At 40.1% G+C, this 26,844-nt stretch overlaps 1 protein-coding gene across 2 annotated transcripts in view; it reads right to left on the bottom strand.

Annotated features, from left to right (window-relative positions):
* Positions 1 to 26,844, bottom strand: part of LOC110067017 (uncharacterized) — a 67,381-nt gene that overhangs the window by 38,524 nt on the left and 2,013 nt on the right. For both annotated transcript variants that reach the window (XM_089278769.1, XM_020774286.2), the window contains exons 2-4: positions 16,778 to 16,845; positions 11,602 to 12,263; positions 2,531 to 3,201 (exon numbers count right to left, since the gene is read on the bottom strand). In XM_089278769.1, the coding sequence (XP_089134895.1) occupies positions 2,531 to 3,201; positions 11,602 to 12,263; positions 16,778 to 16,793 (1,349 nt within the window). In that variant the 5' untranslated portion in view covers positions 16,794 to 16,845. The remainder of the gene's footprint in view (positions 1 to 2,530; positions 3,202 to 11,601; positions 12,264 to 16,777; positions 16,846 to 26,844) is intronic.

Here is a 26,844-nt window from a genome sequence, read left to right as displayed (position 1 = left end):
ATGTGGTTAAACGTCCTTTTATACTTTATGATTTTCGAAAGATGTTTCATAGCACAAATGCTTTCTACACTCTCGGCTGTCTTCTTGTTCGGCTGGACTTTCGTTTGCTTTGTACTCGTTTGGCTGTTCATTCCTCTGCTGTTCATTCGGCTTTAGGGAGTTTAAAAGCAAACCACAACAGTAACGGCAACGAGTTCACGGGCTGTACAAGAGCGTTATAATTCTTGGAAGATTTCTCTGATGTTCTCGATGCAGAAAAAAACCACGTGAACCGCGATGGTCAATTTTTAAACTTCTTGTCCGAATTTTGACGCTTTAGTGATAAATAAACTGAATGAATCTAAATTTTCGCGAGTATCTTCCATTGTCCTTAGGGTTGCTGGCGTCGTTGCTTAAACTCCCTTTTGTTGTTTAGGGTCTTAAGATTTTCCTGCCCAATCAGGAGCCAGCATTCGCCGAGCCATTTGGAAATGATCTGATGAGAGTCGGTTCCCAGGGAATTTTTCTCCCTTACCTACTAAGGGCCTGTTTACATGGAGGTAGGGTAACCCCAAGAAGAGTACCTTCCTAGGAGGGTTACCCTCCTGTATTGTTTTTCCCAGTTTCGTTTACATGCGAGGTAGGGTCACCCTAGGAGGCGGGTAACCCTATTCGCCTGCAAGGGCTACCCTTCTAGTAGGGTCAACATTTTGTTTATTTAAGCCATATAGAAGCTCGAGGCAAGGTTACCCTCCTAGGAGGGTTAAGTCTAGAGTGATCAGATTACTGCTACATTCCCGTCAACTATAAACATGGCTTCGCGCGGTTATAAATCTGGAGAACTATTTCGGAGAACTATGCTTCCAAGAGCGGCGAGTTCAACCCGGGAAAATGCAGAAATTCAGGACAACAGTCAGGGCAACAGTCCGGCGACTGGAGTACAGCAATCTCCTATTAATGGCGAAAGTCTTTGACAAAACGAAAGTTCGTGAGACGGAGCTGGAGCCGTACTTGATCATGATCTCTTTGTTGAAAAAGGAAAAGATATGGGCATGGACGCCCGAAGCCTTTGAACTACTTCTGTTATAAATCAAAGAATACAACACAAAGTGCGAATTCAATGGCGTCGTTTGGAGGCCAAGGTTACTCTCCTTCCATGTAAAACAGGCCCTTACTTTCGATGATTCAAGTTTTGCTGGATTTATTTCCTCCCGCCCTAACTAACTGCCCCTGGGTCTCCGAGGATGCATTTTAGCACAAGCGTGGCAAACAGAACATATGCATTTCGCTAAGGGACTGACGCTGGAAGGCCTCACTACCTTGATGGGTTTCTGTCATAATACAAGGGATGTGAATGTGATGGAGTCATCAGTTGAATATCAATGAGGAGATGATGTACTAAACTTGCCGTCTCCACCCGTCAAGATGCCTATCGTGTAGGGCTTCGGAATACACCAGTAGTTTATACTTGAATTATATGATATCTTAGAGAAGGTGAGCTAAAGACGACTTTTGTGCCATAGTTTATGTCCAAATATTGAGGAAATCAAATTCAAGAAGACATTTTCACGTTTCTCTTGATTATCTGGCCAGAGGCACTTGCCTATTGTTTCAGTTGCTGGCAGGTTAGTGTTTTAATTATCAGGATTTTGAGAACGTCAGTACACTGCGCTGATAAAAAGCCTGAAAATAATTTTCATACCAGGTTTTACAATAGCATTTCCCCTTTAGAAACCTTAGAACTTTAGGTGTTTTTGTTTTTCAACGGGTTGGAAATTTGCCTCTCAGAAAGTGTGCATAGTTACGAAATTTTAGCCATTTAACCGGCTCGCCATGACCTTGAAAATGAACCCACAGAAGTATAATTGGACACAAATGACTTGTAAACCCCTCCACAGTAAATTGTCAGGCTCAAACTGGAGACTGATGTGATAGAGATTTAACAGTGCGAAGTTTACGAATAGGTATGAATCACTTATATTTTGCGTGTTTCGCGCGACACGTCTGGCCGTACCGAACTTGTGATTTATTTTTGGCGGGTTAAAAATAGTGTAAGGACCATTCTCTCCCTCAATGCTCATTTCGACTCCATTTCGGACACACCAAGATGCATTTTAAGCTTCTAAAAAGTTTTAGTTTTTGAACTTTCACGTAAAGCTCGAAGTGCTTGAAACAACTACAGAACTTTCAACAGTGTCATTGATAGAAAGAAGATAACTTTAACATTTAGGGTGGAAGGAAGACATATTGAAAACAGACTCGTGAGGGTCCACTCAAACGTTTCTGCCGCGGTGATTGTTGCGTTTTAAATTTCTCGAGCGTGGTGTAGACGCAAAACAGTTGCTGCGTTATTAGAGTAAAATCGCCATTATCAAATGTTTCCGGCATGGTGTAGACGGTGCCTGAAAGTGGCAAAGTATCAGGATCTTTGGGTTTTCGAGTGGCCAGCGATTCTCGATATTTCTAGGCAGTGACTCTTAATAAAACTAGCAAAAAGTAAACTAAAGAAATTGACAAATTGACAAATGACTTTTCCAGTACAGCTCCATACCTGATTGGAAGTTCTTCGCCCATGTATGGCTCCAGTTTTAACACCTCCATTATCTTGTTTCGTAAGGCTTGAACCCCGTCATCATGCAGAGACTTCTTGTTATCAACACTGAAGAGCGGCCTAATCACATGTTCCTGGTAGGTCTTCTCGGTTAAACTCTCCTGTATACGTAGAATCATCGTTTTGACGTCTTTTGCAGGTTCATCTGCATGCGTACCTACGATGAATACTGGAGGGCGGGCGTACTCGCGGACAGTTCTATCGTCGGCGGGCCTAACATTGTGCACAGAAACCAGCCAGGACAATAACTTATCCAGATTGGTCTCGCTGTTTGGGTTATGGAGCCTCCTTTTATTAACACCTTGAACGAAGTATTCCTCTGCTTCTGCGTCCATATCCTTGCTAAGGTTACAAACAAGAACGTAAAGCGCTCGAGGAGACAGGAATACATGATGGGAGGCATAGTAAACGTGCTGTCCAGCAAAATCCCACAGGTCCAGAGTGTGTTCTTCGTCTTTTATGTGTTGCTCTAATTTCAGATGCTTCAAATCTTCCACAACCAGCTTCATGACATCATTTTTCAGAAGATCTTCACCAACATCAAGGTCTATAGCGACGTCCTTTTCTTGAGTTTCATCAATAGTGACATCGTCCAGCACATTGGAGTTCCCCTGGAAAATTTGTAGCTTAATGGCTTAGTTCACAACAATTGGAAGAACGATAGATATCACTCTAGGTGCTCTATGAGTTAACTCGTCAATTGAACAGGGGAATGAATTACTTAAACTTGCTCAAACAAGAAATATATGTTATTGGCCGGCTGGGAGGTCCGTAGAGGGAAAAACTGTGACCGAGGTCTTTAAAATGCTGCCCGAGGCCGCAGGCCGAGGGCGGCATTTTCAAGCCCGAGGTCACAGTTTTTCACTATACGGACCGACCCTAAGCCGGACAATAACATGATCATCTTTTTTTCTTGCGCTAAATTGGCTTACAAGTGGGTTTGTTTACGCAACTTTGTCATTGAATTGGCTTACGCGCCGTCTACAGACTCTACAAACCATTGGTAAAAAATCTAACGAGCGAACGAGCGAGTAACTCAGATACTGGACAAAGAAAGATGTATTAAAGAACAGATTTATACCGAACTACTTTATATTAGTTGCATTTAGTTCACCATTTTAGTTCTCTAAAAGTGTTTTTCCGGTGTGAAATTTCGTGCAAAGTCTGAAGTTGTACTACAAAAACAATTTCTGTCAGTCGTTGGGAATCACTCGAAATCAGACTTTTCTACCGTAAATTGAGTGGCAGATAGCGAGAAAATTCGTGAAGTGTATTCCACAGAAATTCTCTTAAATACGGCAACGATCGGATAGGTAAACTCGACTGAAATCGACTCATTTTTTTACTTAAAATGTACAGAGAGAGACAGAAAACTCAAAACTCAATTGAATTTACTTACAGTGACTTTCCTTGCCATTTAAAGGTGAATAGAGATAAACTTGCGTTGATTAATTGTCTATGGAAGTGTAAAAAGGGCGAAAGGCGACGATTACCGCTAATTTGGTCACGAAGATAGATCAACTTGACGGATTCCGCCCGCTGTGGCGGTCCGGATGAGAAAATTCCGCCCGCTCCAGGAACCAATCAGATTGGAGGATTTGTTGAATTCCGCCCGCTCACGAGCCGAGAAAAAGATAAAGTTTCATATTTCCACATGTTTGTCTACACGCAAGCTGTACAGCTCCTCTAACCATAAGCTAACATTTACCCCAAATTTAAGTCCATTCACTTATATATAGATTAAATTTAATGTCTTATTACTAGACTCTGTATATTTAAGTGTGTTGTCATGTTAAGGTAATCGTTTTAACAACTAGACGCTTTGCTGCGTGTACCCAGGCAGTCGTTATACTGAGAAGCACTAGCTATATTGCAATTGAGCTAAATGTTCTGCATTTGAAGTCGTACGAAATTCAATCGAATCGATGTGCTCAAGCTATTCTGCTTTTGATTGCATTTCCTGGAATCGAGTAATAGCTTATTACTCGTTTGCAGGTCTTTAAGGCAAGAAATGAGTCAAGGTCTTTATATCAGCCTATAAACGTTTCAGTCTATTTTCCTTAGCCTTTGCCGTTGTTATTTGCGTTTCTCAAGCAAGCGAGACATTTTGCATTTCAGAGTTATGGCGGTGCGTGACATAGATCTACGAACACGTTTGTCAAAAAACATATACTTATCTCGGGATGTTTAGCCCATTGAGAAGTTAAAGCATTAAGAAAAGTGCTTATGTAAATGCTTGTTTGTTCAGTACAGATAATCTATCGCCTAGATAGCCAAAGTAAGTTCCAGATGTTTACACTATTTTCCGGCCGCAATGTTGGCGTACCACGGAGCTATACCAACATGGCGGCTCCATACCGGGTTCTGTAAATTTGTGCAAAATATTTCAACGAATATCTGAGCTTGGGAAAAAACACAAATTTTAAAATTAGAGAAGTGTCATCTTTATTATCCTCTTATAACATCACAATTTCTTGATTTTATCCACTAAATGGTTTTCAAATAATTTTTTGTGTCAGGATTGCGTGACAGTGCAAGCCAAGAATTGTTTTGCTGGGGTCAACATATATTAGTTTCTTTTAGCTTAAATGTACAATAATTCGCTACATGAGTTTCACACTTATAAAGACACAACTCTGTTACAAGAAAGTAACGAGAGAATATCGTTTAGTTCGAGATTTTATCTTTATTATACTTTACGAAGTTTCTCAGAGCGTTTTACTTAGGTGTACTCGACCAGATACATTCGTAAACAAATTCTCTAACCTTTCTGCTCTTGTTGCTCAGAAGTTCTTGAGTTCGAACTGGAATTCTACTTGGTTCACGATTACGTCTAAAAATACGATGACGCTTCTGAAGATGCTTTTCATCAAGTTGAAGAGTTGATAGCCCCGGTTGATGGCTCGTTTGGTACCCGGGGGTGGGGGGTACTTTGGGAATTTCTGGGTGGGGATGTGCCGCTGGGACCCTGGAACCCTTAGCCTATACCAGAGCTAGTTCAGCTGAATTTTGCTACCCTATACTAGAGTAAACTCCGTAAATCCCCCCACCTATCGACACTGTTGAGGCTGATTTGCGTAAATTTAAACTTGCCGATTTGATTTTTTTATATTTTTGAGTGGCAATTCCTGGTTTCCATAGTCTAGATAAAATCTTCAACAATTAGTCAGTTTTGTGAAAAATTATACCCTCTTCTAGACCCAAACGCTCTGATTTATATACCCTATCCTAGAGTAAACTGCTTCAAAACCATACCCTTCACAGCGGCACATACCTATATCGCCGATATATGGCTCTGCCCCCCCCCCCCCGGGCTTTGGTATAACCTGATCCTTGATAAATTCACTCAAAATGTTCGCTCGTAAATTGATCTCTCGTAAGGCTTGCAGGCCGACCCGTTGCGAAAACGCTCAAAAAGTCCTTTAGTGTTGGTCTACCGCGAACGGTGTGTTCGTTTGTATGTGATTTCATCGCCCTAGAAATCAAGGAATCCGTGCTAACTTTTCACGACGGCATCTTTTGTAAATTCCATGTGCTGTACGCATGCATGGGTGACGCATGCGCTTGAGAGACCAGACGGCGATTTGTGACTGAACGAGGAAAAGGAAAAAAAAAAAACGGAGCCGAAATTTAAACCCAGGCCTCACTGCCTGGGTAACAAAATATTCCATCCACTAGTGGACCCCAACTCCCGCCCTTGAAAAGATACACACTTTCTGTACTGGCAGGCCATTGACCTATTTTGGCAGGTTTGGTATTCTTCAGCGTCACATTTAGGTCAATTTCGTGGACCAGAAAGTCAATCTGGTACATGGATTTTCCTGCCCAAACTATATTTCTGGTTAAAAGTATTCTTTAAGCTAAGTTTTTATCGCAAATCCAGCTTGGATAAATAAAACCAAAAAAAATTGAGCGCGTCTCGAAGACTACACACCTGAGCTAATCGCCTGACATATTGATCTTTCACGCCGCGATCACTATCTCCAACATTGAACCAGAAATGTTTGCCTGTGGGTCTAATCTCCAGTAAAATAGTCTTTATGTCTCTAAGATCAGTTACTGAAATTGAAAATACGTATCAGGCTACAAACGAGCATTTTAACCAGATGTTTATTTTGAATAAGAAAGCATACATTTGGCAGTTGGCGACTACAGACAACGCATGCAACCAAATAATCAGCATCGAGAATAACCTTTGAGAAAACTATTGGAATACAGAGTTGACAAAACACTTGCAGTGATTTCTTACCTTAATTTAGCCTATCTTGATGAAAAAATGGGCTGAAATGGAAACATCACTTGCAACTTTTATATGTTGCGTGTACGACACATTTTCAACTATCGCAAGGTCACGTGGTCATCACGGTCGCGCGGCTGCGTTACCATTTCTTAGTTTGTTTGGTCACGCAGCCAGGCGACTTGTTATCACATGACCTGGCGACAGTTAAAAATGTGTCGTCCACCCAACATATAAAAGTTGCTAGCGATGTTTCCATTTCAGCCCTTTTTTCTGTTATCAAGATAGGCTAAATTAAAATAAGAAATCACTCCAAAACAAGACCTTTTTTGTACCGTATCTTTCCCCAGTCACGTAAACTAGTATAAATTCTCAAAACTTTCCGCCATTTTAAACACAGAGGGAAAAACTTTGAAATGATGACGTCAATCGTGCGTCTGTCCTCAATGCCAGAGTAACTTGGGTTATTATATAATTCCTTTTATTATATAATTCCTTTTAGACTGTCTTGCCAATTTCCCTTACACGTTCGAAAACAGGTTCTGCACTAGTCATTTTCTCTTTTTCTTTTTTTTCTGGCAGCAAAGTTGTTTTTCTCCACTAGCTGTATCAGTATTGTTGTGTTTACTTTGCAGCGATTTTTCATTCTCTCTTTTCCTATACTCTGGATCAGCTACTTTTCTCGTGAATTCTTTTACGTGAGCTCTCTGTTTAACAAATTGATGTCACCTTTTCATGCGTCTGTCCTGTTATTGATCATAAATTTCGTCATAACATTGTCAAAGTAGCAGACTACTTTGACAATGCTATGATGAAATTCATTGTCAATACCAGGACAGACGCGTGAATTTGTTTTTTACAATAACAAATTGTCAAATTGTCCGCTCTCACTCGCTGACGCATCGCATAAATTATAAATTCATGTGTCTGTTCGCTTATTGACAATGAAAATTAGCCAATGAGCGCGCGAGAACTTCTGTAATTATCGTAAAATTTTTAACTTTATCAGTTTTACCGTAGCCACGTAATGAGTTTCCCCTATGTGGCCAATATGAACAAGAGTAAATGGGGCAAAAAGGTTTTATTTGATTCAGCAATATGAATTCATCAATAAAGACAACTGGCCACTGCTAAGTTATAATTGCATCAGCCCGAGAACCCTAATATGACACATTACTCAAATATCCTTGCCAAGAGTTTTCGGTTTTACTGGCTAAACAGTACAAGGTTATGCAGTAAATATTGAATGTCAAGTTCTACTGAAGGTGCCTTACTAATAAACAGTTCCTCCACGACCCAGTACCGCGTGCTACGATTGCTTGAAAATTGTACAAGTCGGCGGGCATAAATGACGCAAGCAGTACAATTCCCGCATCAGGGACCGTTCATTTTTTATAAGGTAGGGGGGGCTGGTGGGATTTGGGGGGGGGGGCATGCGAAAAAAAATGGCTTTCAAGGGGGGAGCCATCCCAAAAAAATAAGGGAAAAAGGGGGGGTCACGTGAAATATTTTAGTAAAACTTTAAAATGGCATAATGTCTGAATATCAAAAAAATTGCTATAGAATAAACATAGAAGGCAGGATACAAATTTATTACAAACTTTCCTTCTGCTTTAAAAAAACGTTTGGCGACAAAAAGCATTTGTAGATACTGAAACAAAGTATTTAACACTGTTATTTTCGAATGCAACTTTCACTGGCACTCATCTTCATCTTCGCTGTCGTCGAGTTCTTCGTCGCCGCATGTGCTGCTATGGGAGTCTCTTTCACCAATGCTGCAAGAAGCAGCAATGCTTTCCGTCAGAGCGTTCTCTTCAGGGTACATGAAGGTGTAAACATAATCTCTGACTTCCCGCTCAAGGTTGGTGGTGACTCTGCTTCTTGCAGCATTGGTAAAATAATTCCCTTCCAAGAGCTGTGCGACGTATGGCCCATCTCTTCTAAATAACGACGTGGCAACATCCTCAACTTTAATACACTCTTCCGGGACGGCCGCTCTAGGAGGGTACACAAGGCATTGTGGAAGATCATTTCCTAGCGGGTTTCCAACACAGATTCCATAAACTCGTTGGATGTTGTTTTCAGTCCGCTTCCTCTTTCTTTCATTTGACTTTCTGCGGTTTCCTTTTTCCTTCTCCTTTTGTTGATGTGCTGTTTGAGTATGCCCTTAAATATGCTGTTATAATTGCTCTTCTTATTTTCTAGTGCTTCCATGTCCTGCGTGACCTTCGTCAACTTAGCTTCTATACATTTGATCTGTTTTACATTAAAACTGTGAGAAAATTCTTCGCCCTGCTTTAAAGCAAGCCCATTGGACTGAAAGAGTGTGGAATCGTGTTCCTTTACATCTTTCAATATGACATTCAACTTTTCCACCATTGCTCTGTGCTCTTTGATGGAGAAGTTCAGTTTTCTTCCATCACTGGACTTCAACTGGTACCCTGGCATGGAAAACTCACTCGCCCTTTCTGAACAGCCATCCGCACTTAGAAAGATTGCTTCTTTTTCTTAAACCAGTTCCTGACCATTCCTGCCTACTGGAATACCACTACCTCTCCTACCAGAAGACCCCAAAAGAAGGGCGTGATCCAGATGACTGGCAGCTAAGGGTCCAAGCAAAGAAAGAGCATGGAAATGGCAGGCTGCTTTTATCTCACCCAGAGAGCGTTGCTCTATTTGCAGATAAGTTTATTGTCAAATCAAAGTTTGTGGTGGATTATCTTCAGCATCTTGAAGTGCTGGAATTTAAAAGGAAAAAGAGAGCAGAAGAAAAGGCAAAGTTAAGTAGGGACGCAAAAAATAAATCATATGAGGATTATCCTTGGACTGAGTTGTGCGAAGATCTAACCAAGCTTAAAACGCTACGTGTTCCAGAACTAAACAAGTACTTGAACCACCTCGGGCTGAAGCAGCATTTGAAAAGCAGTAATAGTGAGAAAGTAAAGGCAATTGTAAGACATTCATGCTTGTAGCAGAAGAGTCCTCTCAGAGCTGGCCAACCAACACTGAGAAATGCCAGGACATTGACACAAAATGACAACAGGGCAAGTGCTGACAACAGTGAAACGGATGAAAGTGACAATGATGAGTATGACAGTGATGCCATTGACTCTGGGGGAGAAGATGACTCAAGTGACGTCATTCTTGCATTCATCAATTCAGATGAGGAAGATGCCAATGAGTGGCCAAATGCCACACGCTCAGGGCGAGCCATAACTAGGAGATCCGAAATTGACTTCTCTTTCTTTTGATTTGCTTTTTAAACAACAGCTCTCTGTAGTATAGGGATTGCAAATATTGTCTTCATAGTGAGCACAATAACGTGAAGTAGGGGGATAATAGAGAAATATTAAAAAAAGTTGAAATCTAAATATTGTTTGTTCAACTTTTTTGTGGGGGGGTCATCCCAAAAAATTACCGCTATAAGGGGGGGGGGCATGTGAAAAAATTGGTAAGCTGAGGGGGGTCATGTGATTTTTAAATGGTGCTTCCCAAATCCCACCAGCGCCCCCTCCCTCATAAAAAATGAACGGTCCCTCAGGTTGTAAAAACCACAAAGATGTGAAGTCGATAATTCTGCCTGTTTTGAATGCTGGGCGTTTCGCTTCTGCTATTTTAGGGTTTCTTGCAGTCACGCACACAATTTACGCAAAATGTGAAACTAGGGCCAGAAAAAATCCAGGTTTGAATGGAATTCGAACACATGACCTGAGCAATCAAGTCAACTGGGAGCTGATCACTTTTTGATTTCGTAATGTACCCGTAGACGGTAAAGAATACAAGTGAATAAACGAAAGATCATGGGCGCTTTCCATTCAGCCAAAAATTCCGAAAATTTTGAAACGGGAACAAACAACCCAGAAATTCCCTGGCAAAGTTTCCGCAAATCCGGAAATTTTCGAACTTCCGAAAAGCGAGCTATTCACACCGAAAATTCCGTAAATTCCGCGAGGAACATCAAATCAGAAAGCTATAATCCATTCCAAACAAATCAGTTTCTCTCTATAGGCTATCTGCCAGCCAGTTTTTCGCAACAAAGGAGAATGGACTGAAGTGTCAATGAGCTGCGGGCGTAATTCCAAATAACTCAATAACAAAAATATAGTCCACACAATGCGCAGATTGTGGCTTCGCTGCTCGCCGCTCGCTGATCGCGCTGGCTGGCTTCTATCCCGTTTGCTGCACGGATTAACGAGGAAAACAGGCTGATTGCAGTCTACCTCTACGAAAATCGAAATTAAGTCCGGCAGTGGTTAGATGTCTTTCTTTCCTGTGTTTGAAGGTTATGGAACAGACTCTAAACTAACAAAGCTGTTACTTAAAGTATTGATTGTTTCATTGCAGTAAGATATAGATGTTTGCACATTTTCTTCACAACTGCGTTAAACTTTGTAACTTGTTTTTAATTCTTAAGTCTTTCATTGCACAATTAATACTGACGAAGATTAGACAATCCTAGGAAAGAAAATATACTAGTGACTTGTTCAAGTATGAAGATGATATTATAGTACTAAAGACCAAGAAAAACCAATAGCTCAAGTATAACACAGACTTGGCTAAATATTTAATTCAATGCATGTTTTCCGTCTGAATGTCATGGATAAATTTTAATAATATCAACTAATTATTTTAATAAAAAGCATTTTGGGTAAATGCGAAAACACCGAACTCAGATAACTTGAATTGGGTATGAGAAGAGAAAGAGGTAAAAAGACAGGTAAAACCAGAGAGCTGAAGAGTATTCTGATCTAATGTCTATTATTATGACTATTACCTGCTCCAGCAAATCCTGGTCAGCAGTAACCTCCGTCAAGCGTTTGGCGACCATCACTGCTATATTTTCAGAAAACTGAGAAGCGTCAAGTTTAGTCAGTTCTGTGCGCCGCCAGTTCTTAATTTGATCAACATCAAATTCAAATTTCGATGGATCAACTTCAACTCCTACAGTGCTATTTTCATGAGGGTTGAAATCAATACCAAGAAGCGCTTTCTTCAGACTTGTTTTTCCTGCACCATCTTGACCTATGAACATAATACGACCACGGTGAACCTTTACTCTTCCATTCCGCATGGCATTTTGAAAAGCGAGCACGGCTTCACGTCCCTGGACCAGGATCTCTGGCGGTACTGTTGAGTCTGATGAAGCCCCAGGCTCATTTGATAGGCAAAATTGCTCAGCTAAATCTTTACGAAGTACAAGCGGGTGAGATAGTGCGTCAGATAATACTTGGTAAGTTGCCCCCGATCCCTCCTGTCGTCTCCAGCGCATCAACATGTCATATGCCCTTTCTGAGAAACTGCCATACCGATGGGCAAGTTCTGCGATAGTCGGCTCTGTTAGCATAAGCCTACGGGCAAGACCACGCCAGTTTGTACCAAGTTGGTGTGAAAGTTCTTCTAGGTCTCCCATAGAAGGTGTGCCCTGACGAACTAGAACTGTCAAATTGAGTATTAGTGAACATAAACTTAGAAATCATTTTTATCTGCACTTTGTGATCTAGATAGGGAAACATTTTGGGCATGAAAAGTAACTCCATTTTGTAAAGGCAGCTATATTATTACAGGGTTCTATACCCAAATTTAATTAGGTTCCCCAGTTGAATTGAGCGGAATCGAACCCATGACCTCTACAATACCGGTCCAGAGCTGTACAAACTGAGCTATCAAGCCAAGTAGGAGCTGGTCAAGTTGTGAGTTCGTAATATTCCAATAGATGGTGAAGAATACACGTGAATATATACATGAAAGATGATATATTTGAACTACGGAGAAAGATATGAAGGCATGATTGATAATCGCAGTTGTAAACAAAACTTACGCAGTTGTGAAATTAAAACCTGAAAAAAATTTAGGATTGAACGGGACTTGAATCCATGACTTCTGCGATACCGGTGCAATGCTCGACCAACTGAGCTATCAAACCACCTGGGAGCTGTTCAAGTTGTGAGTTCGCAATATACCCGTAGATGGTGAAGATTCAAGTAAATATATGAAAAATAAAATAGTTCGAACGGAGAAAGATATCAAGACATGATTGATCATCGCAGTTATAAACGCAATTTAAGCAGAAACTGTTGTGAAATTAATCCCTGGTGTTGTTGCACAAAAATAAATTACCTGTGCTAACCTCAGCTGAATGATAAGACTGAAATGGTTTCCTACCAAATTACGCAACAGCCCGCAATTTTGACCTTGTAATAAAACAAATTTTGCTCTCTTTGTTGTAAAACAAGTAATCACATTTTCGGCGTAAGTTGCAGAAATTGCTCTTGTCCCATGACTCGGGTTTGCGACTTAGGAAAACACGCATGATATCAATCCTTAATTTTACACGGCCTACAAATTTGCCTTTTTTTTTTGATACTACAATTTCATTACCAGATTACCCAACACATTTCTTCCCATGTATTGGAAAAATTCAACCAATTTGCGTACGCCTTAACCCCACTCATACCAGAGGGTGTTTTAGAGGTATCCACCAACTTTGAATTCTTGTGGCTTTAAAAGCATTCAAGCAACGTCCTGATTGGCTAATAAGCTCGATCCATTTGCCCGTGGGTTGCACGCTCACTTCAGTTTGTTTATTTGTACTTTTTCTCAGCAATTTTTTTCACGAAACATAAATCCTATTTTTCTGCTCCTAAAATATGGAAAAATCTAACAATTCTTCCGGAGATGAGGAAGATTATTCCTGTGAGTTACCAAATTTTGAGCTCAAGCCTCCACCTAATAAGCGATTTGCTAATTTAAGCGAGGAAGAGTTGAATCAGCTGGTTGAACAAAGGCACTCGGTACTCGGAGATAGACCAAAAAAAACAACACCAAACTGGTCTGTACCAACCTTTTGAGGTTAGCAATGCATAGCGGGATTTTTAGAGAGGATTTTTCAGCGATTTGGCGACAATAAAATTCAGCACAAGCTTTCATTTTAAAACTTTTCTGGCGTCGAAAGCCATTTAAATGTTCGGCGAGCAAGACTTGTACATGAGAGTTTTACTAAATTTCTGTTTTAAGTGAAGCATTGCATACGAACTTATTCTGTTGCGAAAACGTTTAAGATAATGCTTTTACTTAGCTTTAATAAAAGAAGTTTTTTTCAAACATTGGTAGCCTCGGATGAATTATTTCAGTCTTGGGAACACCGATCTAAATTTTACTAACTTTTGAGAAACGCTTTTACCGACAGCAATTTTTGTTTGTTGTTAGCTTGATATTTAGATTACTTGAGCAGTTTGAAGTTGTTTATTTCGAGAAACCGTAAACTAACTCACCTCAATCCAAGAAAAATGTTATTTTGTCGCTTTGTCAAATGTTTGAATGAACATTTTCGCGCGGTTGATCATGCTTTTATCATGTAAGCAGGGCGAGAGTCAATAAATACTTCCGTTTTTAAAGTCTCAATGTTATATATAAGAAATAGTAAGCGTGCAGCGTACGATTATCGAGTTATGGATGCACTTGGGAGGTTTGCTACGCACTCAAGAAGCTAGAGTCGCACGAGGCGATAGCCGAGTGCGACTATTATGCTTCTTTCATGCTTAGCAACCTCTCGCGTGCATCTATTTAGCAAATACTGTAGATTCCATGTTACCGTGCGTCTGTTCAGTAATAGATCACAGATGACTTCAAAATGTGGTAAGAACAAAAAGGTGGCACACGAGACGATAGCCACTGATATTCTTACCACATTTTGACGTCTTCTGTGATCTATTACTGAACAGACGCAGGCAACATGGAATCTATTTGTTTTATATAAGTTAATAAAGATGGTGAATTTTAAGCTCGGTAATGAAATGTGAAGGTGAATTAATCAACATGACACGAGCGTGGGACAAGAAAAATTCTGAGTCCCCGACAGGAATCGAACCCATGACCTCCCGAACACCGGGCGGGCGCTCTATCCACTGAGCTACGAGAACTCATTACCGAGCTTAAAATTCACCATCTTTATTAACTTATTAACTTATCACTACTAAGCGTGGATGTTGTCTTGAACATTGCAGGAGCTGAAAAAATTCGCTCGGAAAACTTGCGGTTGCGGTCAACGTGGAGACTATGCGATTTGGGTTTTGGATGAAAGGAGCGTTAGTGACGGTGTCCTATGTGGTTGGTGATTCTCAAATCAGTTCGATATAGTGTCGCAGATCCCTTTTAGCTGCAATACAGTTGGCCGTGAGCTGTAGTGAGCTATATTTTGCTCGCTGCTGTGCCCTGAAACGGACTGGAACAATCGCATCGGAAAGCAGGTTATGTGCTTATTTTAACTGATTTTAAGTGATGTTTTGATGGTTCATTTCTGACATCAATCAGTGTGACAACAATTATTTTAAGACTGTGAAAAGTTGATTTTTTTAAATTAAATTAATCTCATGAACACTTTGTTCATTGGGTTTGTTAAATTCGAGACAGAGCAATGGTTCTCGGCTTACCAAGACCAATTTTGTCGTTGGTTTAGTCTCACTCGACTGCCGAACGAGACTACTCGAGTATTTTTTCTTCCTACTTCTCGTACCTGTTCAACGCCTCGACAAGACTTTTTTTGTACCTTATCTTTTGCCCAGTCACGTAAAATATTATCTAAATTCTCAAAACTCTCTGCCATTTTAAAACATAGAGGGAAAAACTTTGTACTGATGACGTCAATCATACGTCTGTCCGCTAATAGATCATAGGCGAGAATTAATCAAACTTGGTTTAATATAGAAAACTCGATAGTTGCACGCTGCACGCTTACCATTTCTTAATTAAACGCTGTGACTTTTCCTCAAATTTATCTGGGAAAAATTAAGTATGACACATAAAATGATAAGGATCTTGATGTTTCCACGGCAACCTTATCCTGACAGTATGTCTCACAAATGTTGAATTTTCCTGTTTTTAATTTAGAAAGTTTAACTTTCATGCAATGACTTTCATTTAAAATGCTTTTAGCTTTCTTTCATATGGCATCATTTCTATGTCATATGACGTCATGGTTCCAAATCCCATGCAAAAGTCAAGGAGCAAATCATCCCACTTATCAGAAAAAGGAAGAAGTGTCACATAAATTACGGAAAGTCATGGTTTAGATGGTGCTAAAACCGCTAGGAAACAACAAGGTGATAAGATTCTGCTTCCCGTCTCCGGCGGCACAACATGCTCTAATGAGCAATTGAAAGCCGATTCACAACCATGAGTGGTTTTATTAAAGCAATACATGATTGCTTTTCTATTGCGGTAAACATAATTGACAGTAACTTGCTGGATTCATATCTCGAAACTAGTGAGCCAGAGGAGCCAGCGAAGGAAAAGGAAAAAAAGCGGGGTACCCCGAATATCGAATCATTTACTTCAGAAAAGGGTAAGGCGGCAGATTATAAAACGGGAAAAGCGTCTAATGAGGATCACAAAGCTGCTGTACTGGACAGCATTAAACAAGACCTCAAAGCAAATGAGCTTGGCGATTCGATTGACAGTGAGCGACCATTGTCACCAGTTTGTTGACTTAAGGTATCGCCGATCACAACTGAGCTGCAGGAGAAGATGAATAGAGACTACAATCATTTACTTTTGTTATCACAGAGAATGCACAACAATCTAGACCAGGAACCAAGCAACCTGTTATTAAGCTTGAGGTTCACATACCCACCCTGTTGGGTTTGGGTGCATGGATAAAGTCCTTAACTGTGAGTTCGTGCAGGTGCAATTCAATTCTATGTAATCCCTCATTGCTATGCTGGCGAGGTAGAATCCAAATCAACGTTTAGCTTCCAGGCAAGTCTTGTTTGATTTTATAATTTTGTCTCATTTTGAGATAATGGATCGACAAGGATGAAAGCCAGTTCATTAAGCTTTTTTATCCAGATATGAATATATGATAAAAGAAGGCGTTTTGGAATATCCTATATAAATAAAATAATAAAATCTTGGTTTGTACACGGTATCCATTTTAAGAGTGACTCTTAAATTACCTCTCAATGAGGTCATTTTGCCGTTTTTCCAGCGGGTTTAACTTTTCTCTACTTGTGACACAGCTGTACTGCAAAACAAAGCAAAATATACACAATTAAGATATTATTAATAAAAATATGATCTCGAACTCGGTTGGCATAATCAACACAATTTAGGCTTTTAGGTCTTTGTCACACGGAACTATGCTGTTTATTATTATTATTATTATTTATTTTTTATAATGCACAACAAGTTATAATACACTACTTAAACTATACTGCTTAAAAAGTAGTAAAGTAATACCAGGCCTTAATCGGGGACGGGGACCGTAAGCGCGCGCCATTTCTAACGTTGGGGCTGTTCCTATGATATGGGACAATTTTGCTATTTTTAGAACAAATTGTGTCATCGCCTGCGGCACACGCGCGTACATGCTGCGAGGATTTTTGCGGCTGTAGCACGAGGAAAATGGCGTCCGAAATTCCCGAAATTTTTGATGCTTTTGGCCCATAACTCAATACGTTTATGTCTGTCGGAATTTTATTTAAGTTTTGTCGGCGTAAGCTGCTCCAATTTGAGTGAAGTAAGACTGAGTCGAATTTAGGTTTGTCCCGCTTTATATCACTGACCAAGGTTTGTTCCACTGCTTCTCTTACAAAAGCTCCACATTACTCCGCTCTAAATTTCACATATGTTGAAGACTAACAGCTTTTCTTTTTCCAATACACAGCAAAAAACTAGTCGGATAAATTTGGATATGGCAGCGTTTCAGGATTTGAAGTTTCCCTCCTCTTGCCACACGCTTGCGGGGATTTCGCCAGAGTCTATCGCGGCCGAAAAGTTTAATTTGCAAGTTTGAGTTTCGCTTGTTTCATCAAGGCCCAATAAGTTTACGTCTGTAGATACTGCTCAGTTTTGTTTGTGTAAAAATCATATAAATTGTCTGTAGTCAAAGAATAAGAGCGCTGGCCGCGATTTAACAAATTGACGTCAGTTTTTCATGCGTCTGTCCTGTTATTGATCACGAATTTCGTCATAACATAAGGAGCTGTGGATCCGCAGACTACTTTGACAATGTTATGACGAAATTCATTGCCAATAACAGGACAGACACGTTAAAAACTGGCAACAATTTGTTCTTCACGATAACAAATTGCCAAATTGTCAGCTCTCGCTCGTTGACGCATCGCATAAATTATCAATTCATGTGTCTGTCCGCTTATTGACGATAAAAATTAGCCAATGAGCGCACGAGAATTTCTGCAGTTATTGTACAGTCAGTAAACATGACAAATTGGATTTCCGCACTTTCGTCTGAAATTTGTTTCCGCAGTGTAAAATTTCACACAAGACGTTAGTAGCCTTTTGGTGTTGGTGAAAATTAGACGAAAGATAACGAAAGAAATTGTAGCGAACTCTAAACGAGACCAAACGATGATAACACAACGGTTTTAATAAAGTTCACAAAAGCCCGCCATTACTAGCCGTAATACAACATCAACTACGTCCGGGATACATCTCATTCTACTGTGCAGGCCCGAAGGGCCTATGACATCATAACATCGTTACAGAAATCTTTGTCGCGTTGACAATTGAAAACACCGACTTGGACTTGAAAGTGCATGCGCTGCACTATGCAAACGAGCTACTTGTACGCGTCAGACTTTCCTTTCAAAAACCTTCGCAAACTCGCCAAACAAGCAGAAGCAATAAGAAACTATCAAAAACAGTCTTCGGTTATGATTAGCAATGTTTGAGAAACTCACAAACTAACTCGGTACTAGAGTACAGAGTTTTCTTACATATAAAGCTTCAGTTCTTAAGTCGTTCATCAGTATTGTATTGCGCATCCCTACTGCGCATAATTTCACGCGTGATTAGTGCGCGCGCATTCAAAAATGGCGGCTTTTTCTTTATGACTGGACGTCGCCATAGTTTTATGCTCTGAACTAATGGCAAAGGTGAGTTTTTCAGGGTAGAAAACAGGACTTCAATTTTGCACTGTGAATGAATAATATCTGCTCGCGCTAGTTGTACGCGTAAGCTTTTGCGTTTGTTCGATTGTTTATATTATAGGAACTTAAATTTTGAAATGAAAATGAGTGGTTCCCGTGTTCGTTTAGGAGCAACAGCGCCTTGTTAATACCCAATAAATTCTTATAATAGCACCATGATTATAGTCATGATTGCTTGCTTAATTCACGTTTCCGACGATCGTTTCTTGTTCTACACTAAGAATGGGTCCAAATTTATTTTCCATGGGAATCTGTCCCTACATGCATCAACTTCATGCACGATGACGCATCGATGGCGAGGTGTGACAAGGGATGTGACAAAAAAGCACATATTGATCTGAACTATGTTTGGATACATATCAACCTCCCCTTTACCAGATGACGAAAATCGAAAGATGTGAAATTGTAGGAGCAGAAATTTGACCTATAAATTCTGTGCTGGTACTCATTAAATGTCTCTGTCTGAATGTTGACAGACTCTGTCGAGGACACGTCCATCGCGATGTGTGAGAATGCTAAAGCTTTAGCTTAAATTCATGTTTGGATGAAAAAGAATAGATCGCAGCATATATGAAACTAGCGTGTTCTACGATTTTTGTTTGTTTTTATTATTCTACAGCTTAAGTTACGACGATTTCTCTCCATTTAAGAATTCGACCAAGGAGGCGAGACTGCTAAGAAATGATACACTAAGTTTAAAATTAAGATGTCACAATTAATCTCCCAGGTTTACAAACTTTCACAAGTTGAGCACAATCTCATTCACATCGTTTTACAGGTAAATCAGAGCAAAACGTAACCACTATTAAATCTTTCTCACTAGAATCCATGCGAAAAGACGGTGTGACATCCTCTTGTTGCTCGTGGCGCAGTGCACTCTGTTAAAAAGTGGCGCAGTGTACTCTGGTCAAATGCAATGCATTCTAGTAAAAAGTGATGAATTCGAGAATTCGTACCCCCTTCTACATATTCTTCTTAAATCCTGATTATGTTGCTGCTCGCTCGCTACGCTCGCTCCGCAGCAATTAAAGCCTGAAAAAAATTCAGGGGTGAACGGGATTCGAACCCATGATCTCTGCAATATCAGTGCAGTGATTTTCCAGTAAAGACCTCACTCTCGGTTAATAAGTTGTTAGTACCGGGTTAATGTTAAGAGAATATTTTCCAATTATGATCAGGTGATTTAGGGTTAAACAGGACTATGTGTTCATAGGTAATTTTGTTTTGCTTCGAAGCAATGTTTCCTCTACATGTAGCGTTGCACCACTTTGTAAATTTATTCAAAAACGATTTAGCAATTGGACATTCCACAAATGGAGTGGTGTTTGATCAATGTCATGGCAATAAGGGCAATCGGGTTGCTGCTTCAACTAACTATGCACTATTGGGAAGGGAGGTAGGTAGTAATTTTAGAGACATTAGCGTTGAGCCAATTCATGTGTTAGGCCCAGTTCAAACATCGAACTTTACATGTGCCCAACCTCGTGACCATTTGAGTCCACTCAAATAATTAAGTTCCACCGTTGGTTTAGGCGTCGAACCTAATAGCTTCAAACTTAATTGATAATTCGGCACAAAATCTTTGAGGTAAAGTATATTTATATTATGCACCGTGTCTTAACATGTACCCAACAGCGGCATTAGGTTGGGCACATGTTAAGCTCCACGTTTGAACCGAGCCTTATATATTAGACATAGAGACGGTAGGAATGCGCTACCGCATAAAATCAGTTTGTTAAGAACAATGCTATAACCAGTGCAACCCTACAAGCGTCTTTTTAATCACTTTTTGTGCAAAAGATAGTTAGGGTTATGGCTAGCCAAAGCATTCCATTCTGCATTTATCTTAGCTACCTAGTACTGCTCTACGTTTTAAATCCACATTTTCATCTTTGCAGTTCACATTAGATGACTGTTGTTCTACTAACTGAGATAAACGAAGCCAGACCGGGAAATGGTTGTGGGTTAGAGAGGTGGTAATCGGTGTCAAGTAGATCTTGAGTTTGCAGTTGCAGTGCAATGTATATAGGCGCACTAGGTGATAGGTGACACCACGTGAAGCGCCGTTAAGCGCCGCGCCCTTCTCTTGGCCTGAACAGTACATTTAAGGGTCATTTTCACCCTTGATACATTGAGCGCCGTCATACCTTGATCCTAGATTTCGTGTTACACGAAATTACCGAACTTTCCAAAGCTAACTTGCATGGCTTGTTCCCAAAGCAATCCTTGGAATATTTTCCATTCTCTTGCTGTAAATACCTTCTCTTGTTGTCATTTTTTATATTTCTTTCAGTATTTTCTAAATATTCTGTATATATTCGTAAATTTCGCTCTGTGAAGACTACTTGGGTCTGACAAAATGGCGGCCATTACACGCCGTCGTGTTGGAAGACCAAAGTTACCTGGCCCTAAATAGTATTTTAGCTGTACCTTTTACCAGTCTTCTTCTTTTTTTTTTTCTTTTGTTCCTTTCGCACAAATTTAAAATACCTATGTGTAATCATAATGTGTGCAAGTCAGTGTCGCGTGATTATTGTAATGAGGGTAAGATAATATTGAAACATAATAGTATCCATGGCCCCGTCCACACGTATCCGGATATTTTTGACTCCGCAACTTTTTCTTTCCAGATGCGGCTTCCGTCCACACGCATCCGGCGAATTCGGCAGCGAATCCGGATATTTTAGAATCCGTTCTCGACAGCGGAAAAAAATAAATTCGCGACGAATCCGATAACGTGTGGACGTTGAATCTGGATATTTTCGAATCCGATGACGTAGCAAAATCGTGTCCAGTCTCTTACCCAACAATAAACCAATATGGCGGCACAACGTGCAGGCCTAGTTTCTCTAGAGTGAATCCGGACACCATCGCATGCATGTGGACAGGCGAATTCGAGTTGAATACGCTACGTGCGGACGGGAAAATTTTTGAATCTGGAAAGAAAAAGTTGCGGATTCAAGAATAACCAGATACGTGTAGACGGGGCCTATACTGTATGGTATACGAGGGGAATGTAACGTATGTGACGTATGTATGCAACTCGCATGTGGTGTATTTTGAACTTGTCACTCGTTGTTTAGACAGACAAACAAACAAACAGAATCAGACCAAATACTCGGAAGAACACTAAGGAGCAGGCGCGTGTAATCAGGTAACTGGCAACCAGAGATTTAGACCACAAGACAGAAAACCCATGACTGTGGACCAGGTTAAGTGTCAAGGCGGGACTTAACCTAAAATTCTGAAAGAAATTCGAATTTTTTTTTTTTTTTTTACGGAACTCGAATCTTAAGGTATTGAAGTTTTATTTTGACAAGTACTGTTACTGTAAGTTTAAAGCCCGTTTTCTCAAAACGAGTTATTTTCGCCTCCTAGAAAAGATATCTTGAGGATTTATTCAATTGAGCTAAAATTTTCAAGATTTGTTGTTTTGAGTACGTTCTATGGGATAAGCATAGAACTTTTCCATCCAGTGCATTCTGTCAAAGTTATGTATTGAAACGTATGCTAGATTTTCTGTATCAGATTTAACTGGTCGTCATTTCACGTGTTTTTAACTTTTCAAAAGTCTCTATGCTTATCCCAGCAAGCTGTTTGTCTTCTTTTAAAAAATGTAAAATTTACTCCTTTTGATCAGTTCTTGTACGAGTTATCTTTTCTCAAGTAAGCCCTGGCATTCCCCAGCAGGTGGCAGATCTAATCAGCCGGTGTCAGGTTACAATACAGTTATAGGGTACACAAATATTTTTTTCATAATCTTTGCTCTTTGAGATTTTTAAAAATGTATGCTTTGCCATGGTTTGGAGTTAACTCTTAGCCCACCTTAAGGACAGCGCTAAAGGCATCCAAAACTCTAGGTTGCTTACATAAAAGGACGGATATCATCATTACTCAGACTTTTCATTACTTTCTGCTCTCTTCAGTATTTTCAATACCATTACATTCACATGCCTCCGCTTTCATCGTGATATTAGGATTTAATCTGATATACAGGGATTATCTCGAACAGGCTTATAGTTAACAAACAATGTACAATTGCAGTCTAGCACATCTCGTTCTGTTGTTAGTTGTATTGAACCATAGTTTGCATGATAAAATGGAGGTTCGCTGGACCCTGGATCGAGCGGTCCACGTTCGAGCCCTGGCCGGGGACATTGCGTTGTGTTCTTGGGCAAGACACTTGACTTTCAGTGCCTCTCTACACCTTGGAGTATAAGTGGGTACCGGCGAATTGTGGGAGCAACCTGACAGAATGCTGGGTAAAAACTTGCATCAAGACCTGGTTTCAGGCGTGTCTCGTATCCCTTTCACAATAGCAATGTTTCTGGTGACTTCACGAGTCCTGTCACGGCCATCGTAACGCATTACCGTGGTTAGCAAAAAAAAAAAAAAACAAGAAGATCTGTTAGATCTTATAACCGCGCTTTAAAAATGAAACGGTTCGCTTAGCACTACCGTCGGAACGCAGTGCACATTCCAAAGCAGTCATTGATGATTCTTTTCTTACTGTAGACATCACATCACTTGATCAACACAAACTGTATTATTGCACCATCAGTGGTAGCCGTTGACAAATCTCCGATGACGTAATGGTCTTAATCTAGAGCTTTCTTCGGGATATGTATGAGCATTAACGATATGAACGACACAATAATAACACTATTAACAACAGCTTTCTTTCTTAAAAGCCATGATTAAATTTGATTGGTGTTTTCCACGAGTAAAGGGCTAGCAAAGTAGTCACACAAGTCATATAAAAAAAACCCTATCCCGACCGATGTATCGATTTTGGTCACTTCAGTGACCACAGATCGAAAACGTGACAGAAAATTGGCGTTACTTTTGATTCTCACCAAATTTGTCATATCCCCCCCTCGCGAGAATTTTGTTAAGTTAGCTAATTTAGTATGCAAGCCACCGTAATGGCGGTCGCCGCGGCGAAATGTTTATTTGCTCAAAAATTGCGGCCAAATCTTTCGGAGATAGAAGTCAAGACATTTGTAAGGATACAGAAAGTAATTTGGGACCAGTTGCTGGCTTCTAAGACTGAATTTATCCAGAAGTAAGCTGTATTTTCGTTTCCGTGCCGAAAGCCACGCGATGAATTAATATTATCGGCTTTTTCTGCTGTCTTGTTCTGTTTTTCTCTTGGTCTTTTTTGTAGTCCGCCGAGGCCAGTCTTTCGTCTAAATCAGTTGAAAAAAGTTCGAAAAAGATGTTCCCATTCAAGTTTAAGCTCTCAGCCGATAATTCTGGAGTTTTTTGGCCGAAACGTCAGCTTTTTTATGTTCGTGTTTTTCGGTTGCTATGGGCGACCGTTGCTTCCTTTGTTAGGTCAAGTCTAGGGAGTGAGGTCACAAAAAAATTCTAATTAATTCTGGTTTTGTTCGATTTCTATGAAATTTTAACACGATAAAGCTGGATTGTTAAGGAATAGATTTACCGCCTGCCAATGTTTGGTAGCTATTAACGCTTAAGTGATATATCGCTTCGAAATCAGGGTTTCGAAGAGATTTTTTTGCAACGTGTGGGTTCGGCGTGATTTTGTAATCTGAGGTTTTTGTTGACCCCGAAGGAAAAAATATCCGAAAAAGGTCATTTCATCGATGATTCAAACGAATATAAATATGTATATGTTCCGAGCGAAATTTCTGGTGAAAAAATATAATTTTTGACGAAGGCTGGGTTTTTAATTTTTTTCCCGCGAAAGTCAGTATCGGAGATGAGATTTATTAATGTTTCAACAGCTTTTGGCGAGTAAACATCACAGGTTGCGTGACTCAAAATTTGGCCGAGTGAAAGCTTGGCTCTGGTCGCATGCAAAACGAAAACAAGAAGATCTGTTAGATTTTATAACCGCGCTTTTAAAATTTAACTGTTCGCTTAGCACTACCGTCGGAACGCAGTGCACATTCCAAAGCAGTCATTGATGATTCTTTTCTTACTGTAGACATCACATCACTTGATCAACACAAACTGTATTATTGCACCATCAGTGGTAGCCGTTGACAAATCTCCGATGACTTAATGGTCTTAATCTAGAACTTTCTTCGGGATATGTATGGGCATGAACGATATGAACGACACAATAATAACACTATTAACAACAGCTTTCTTTCTTAAAAGTCATGATTAAATTTAATTGGTGTTTTCCACGAGTAAAGGGCTAGCAAAGTAGTCACACAAGTCATAAAAAAACCCTATCCCGACCGATGTATCGATTTTGGTCACTCCAGTGACCACAGATTGAAAACGTGACAGAAAATTGGCGTTACTTTTGATTCTCACCAAATTTGTCGTATCCCCCCCCTCGGGAGAATTTTGTTAAGTTAGCTAATTTAGTATGCAAGCCACCGTAATGGCGGTCGCCGCCGGCGAAATGTTTATTTGCTCAAAATTGGGGCAAAATCTTTCGGAGATGGAAATCAGGACATTTGTAAGGATACAGAAAGTAATTTGGGACCGGTTGCTGGCTTCTAAGGCTGAATTTATCCAGAAGTAAGCTGTATTTTCGTTTTCGTGTCGAAAGCCACGCGATGAAATATTATCGGCTTGTTCTGCTGTCTTGTTCTGTTTTTTCTCTTTGTCGTTTTTGTAGCCCGCCGAGGCCAGTCTTTCGTCTAAATCAGTTGAAAAAGGTTCGAAAAAGATGTTCCCATTCAAGTTTAAGCTCTCAGGCGATAATTGTGGAGTTTTTTGGCCGAAACGTCGGCTTTGTTATGTTGGTGTTTTTCGGTTGCTATGGGCGACCGTTGCTTCCTTTGTTAGGACAAGTCTGGGAAGTGAGGTCACAAAAAAATTCTAATTAATTCTGGTTTTGTTCGATTTCGCTGAAATTTTAACACGATAAAGTTGGATTGTTAACGAATAGATTTACCGCCTGCCGATGTGTGGTAGCTATTAACGCTGAAGTGTTATATCGCTTCGAAGTCAGGGTTTTGAAGAGATTTTTTTTGCAACATGTGGGTTCGGCGTGATTTTGTAATCTGAGGTTTCGGTTGACCACGAAGGAAAAAATATCCGGAAAAGGTCATTTCATCGACGATTCAAACAAATATAAATATGTATATGTTCCGAGCGAAATTTCTGGTGAAAAAATATAATTTTTGACGAGCGCTGGGTTTTTAATTTATTCCCGCGAAAGATGAGATTTATTGTTTCAACAGCTTTTGGCGAGTAAACATCACAGGTTGCGTGACTCAAAATTTGGCCGAGTGGAAGCTTGGGTCTGCTCGCACCGAAGTCGAAAAAAACAAGAAGATCTGTTAGATCTTATAACCGCGCTTTTAAAATTTAACTGTTCGCTTAGCACTACCGTCGGAACGCAGTGCACATTCCAAAGCAGTCATTGATGATTCTTTTCTTACTGTAGACATCACATCACTTGATCAACACAAACTGTATTATTGCACCATCAGTGGTAGCCTTTGACAAATCTCCGATGACTTAATGGTCTTAATCTAGAACTTTCTTCGGGATATGTATGGGCATGAACGATATCAACGACACAATAATAACACTATTAACAACAGCTTTCTTTCTTAAAAGTCATGATTAAATTTAATTGGTGTTTTCCACGAGTAAAGGGCTAGCAAAGTAGTCACACAAGTCATAAAAAAACCGTATCCCGACCGATGTATCGATTTTGGTCACTCCAGTGACCACAGTTTGAAAACGTGACAGAAAATTGGCGTTACTTTTGATTCTCACCAAATTTGTCGTATCCCCCCCCCTCGGGAGAATTTTGTTAAGTTAGCTAATTTAGTATGCAAGCCACCGTAATGGCGGTCGCCGCCGGCGAAATGTTTATTTGCTCAAAATTGGGGCAAAATCTTTCGGAGATGGAAATCAGGACATTTGTAAGGATACAGAAAGTAATTTGGGACCGGTTGCTGGCTTCTAAGGCTGAATTTATCCAGAAGTAAGCTGTATTTTCGTTTTCGTGTCGAAAGCCACGCGATGAAATATTATCGGCTTGTTCTGCTGTCTTGTTCTGTTTTTTCTCTTTGTCGTTTTTGTAGCCCGCCGAGGCCAGTCTTTCGTCTAAATCAGTTGAAAAAGGTTCGAAA

The sequence above is a fragment of the Orbicella faveolata genome, unplaced genomic scaffold (assembly GCF_042242905.1).
Source record: "Orbicella faveolata isolate gen_17 unplaced genomic scaffold, um_ofav_v1 contig_46, whole genome shotgun sequence".
Lineage (NCBI taxonomy): Eukaryota > Metazoa > Cnidaria > Anthozoa > Scleractinia > Merulinidae > Orbicella > Orbicella faveolata.
The sequence above is the reverse complement of the archived record's forward strand: the minus strand, read 5'-3'. Positions and strand labels throughout refer to the sequence as shown.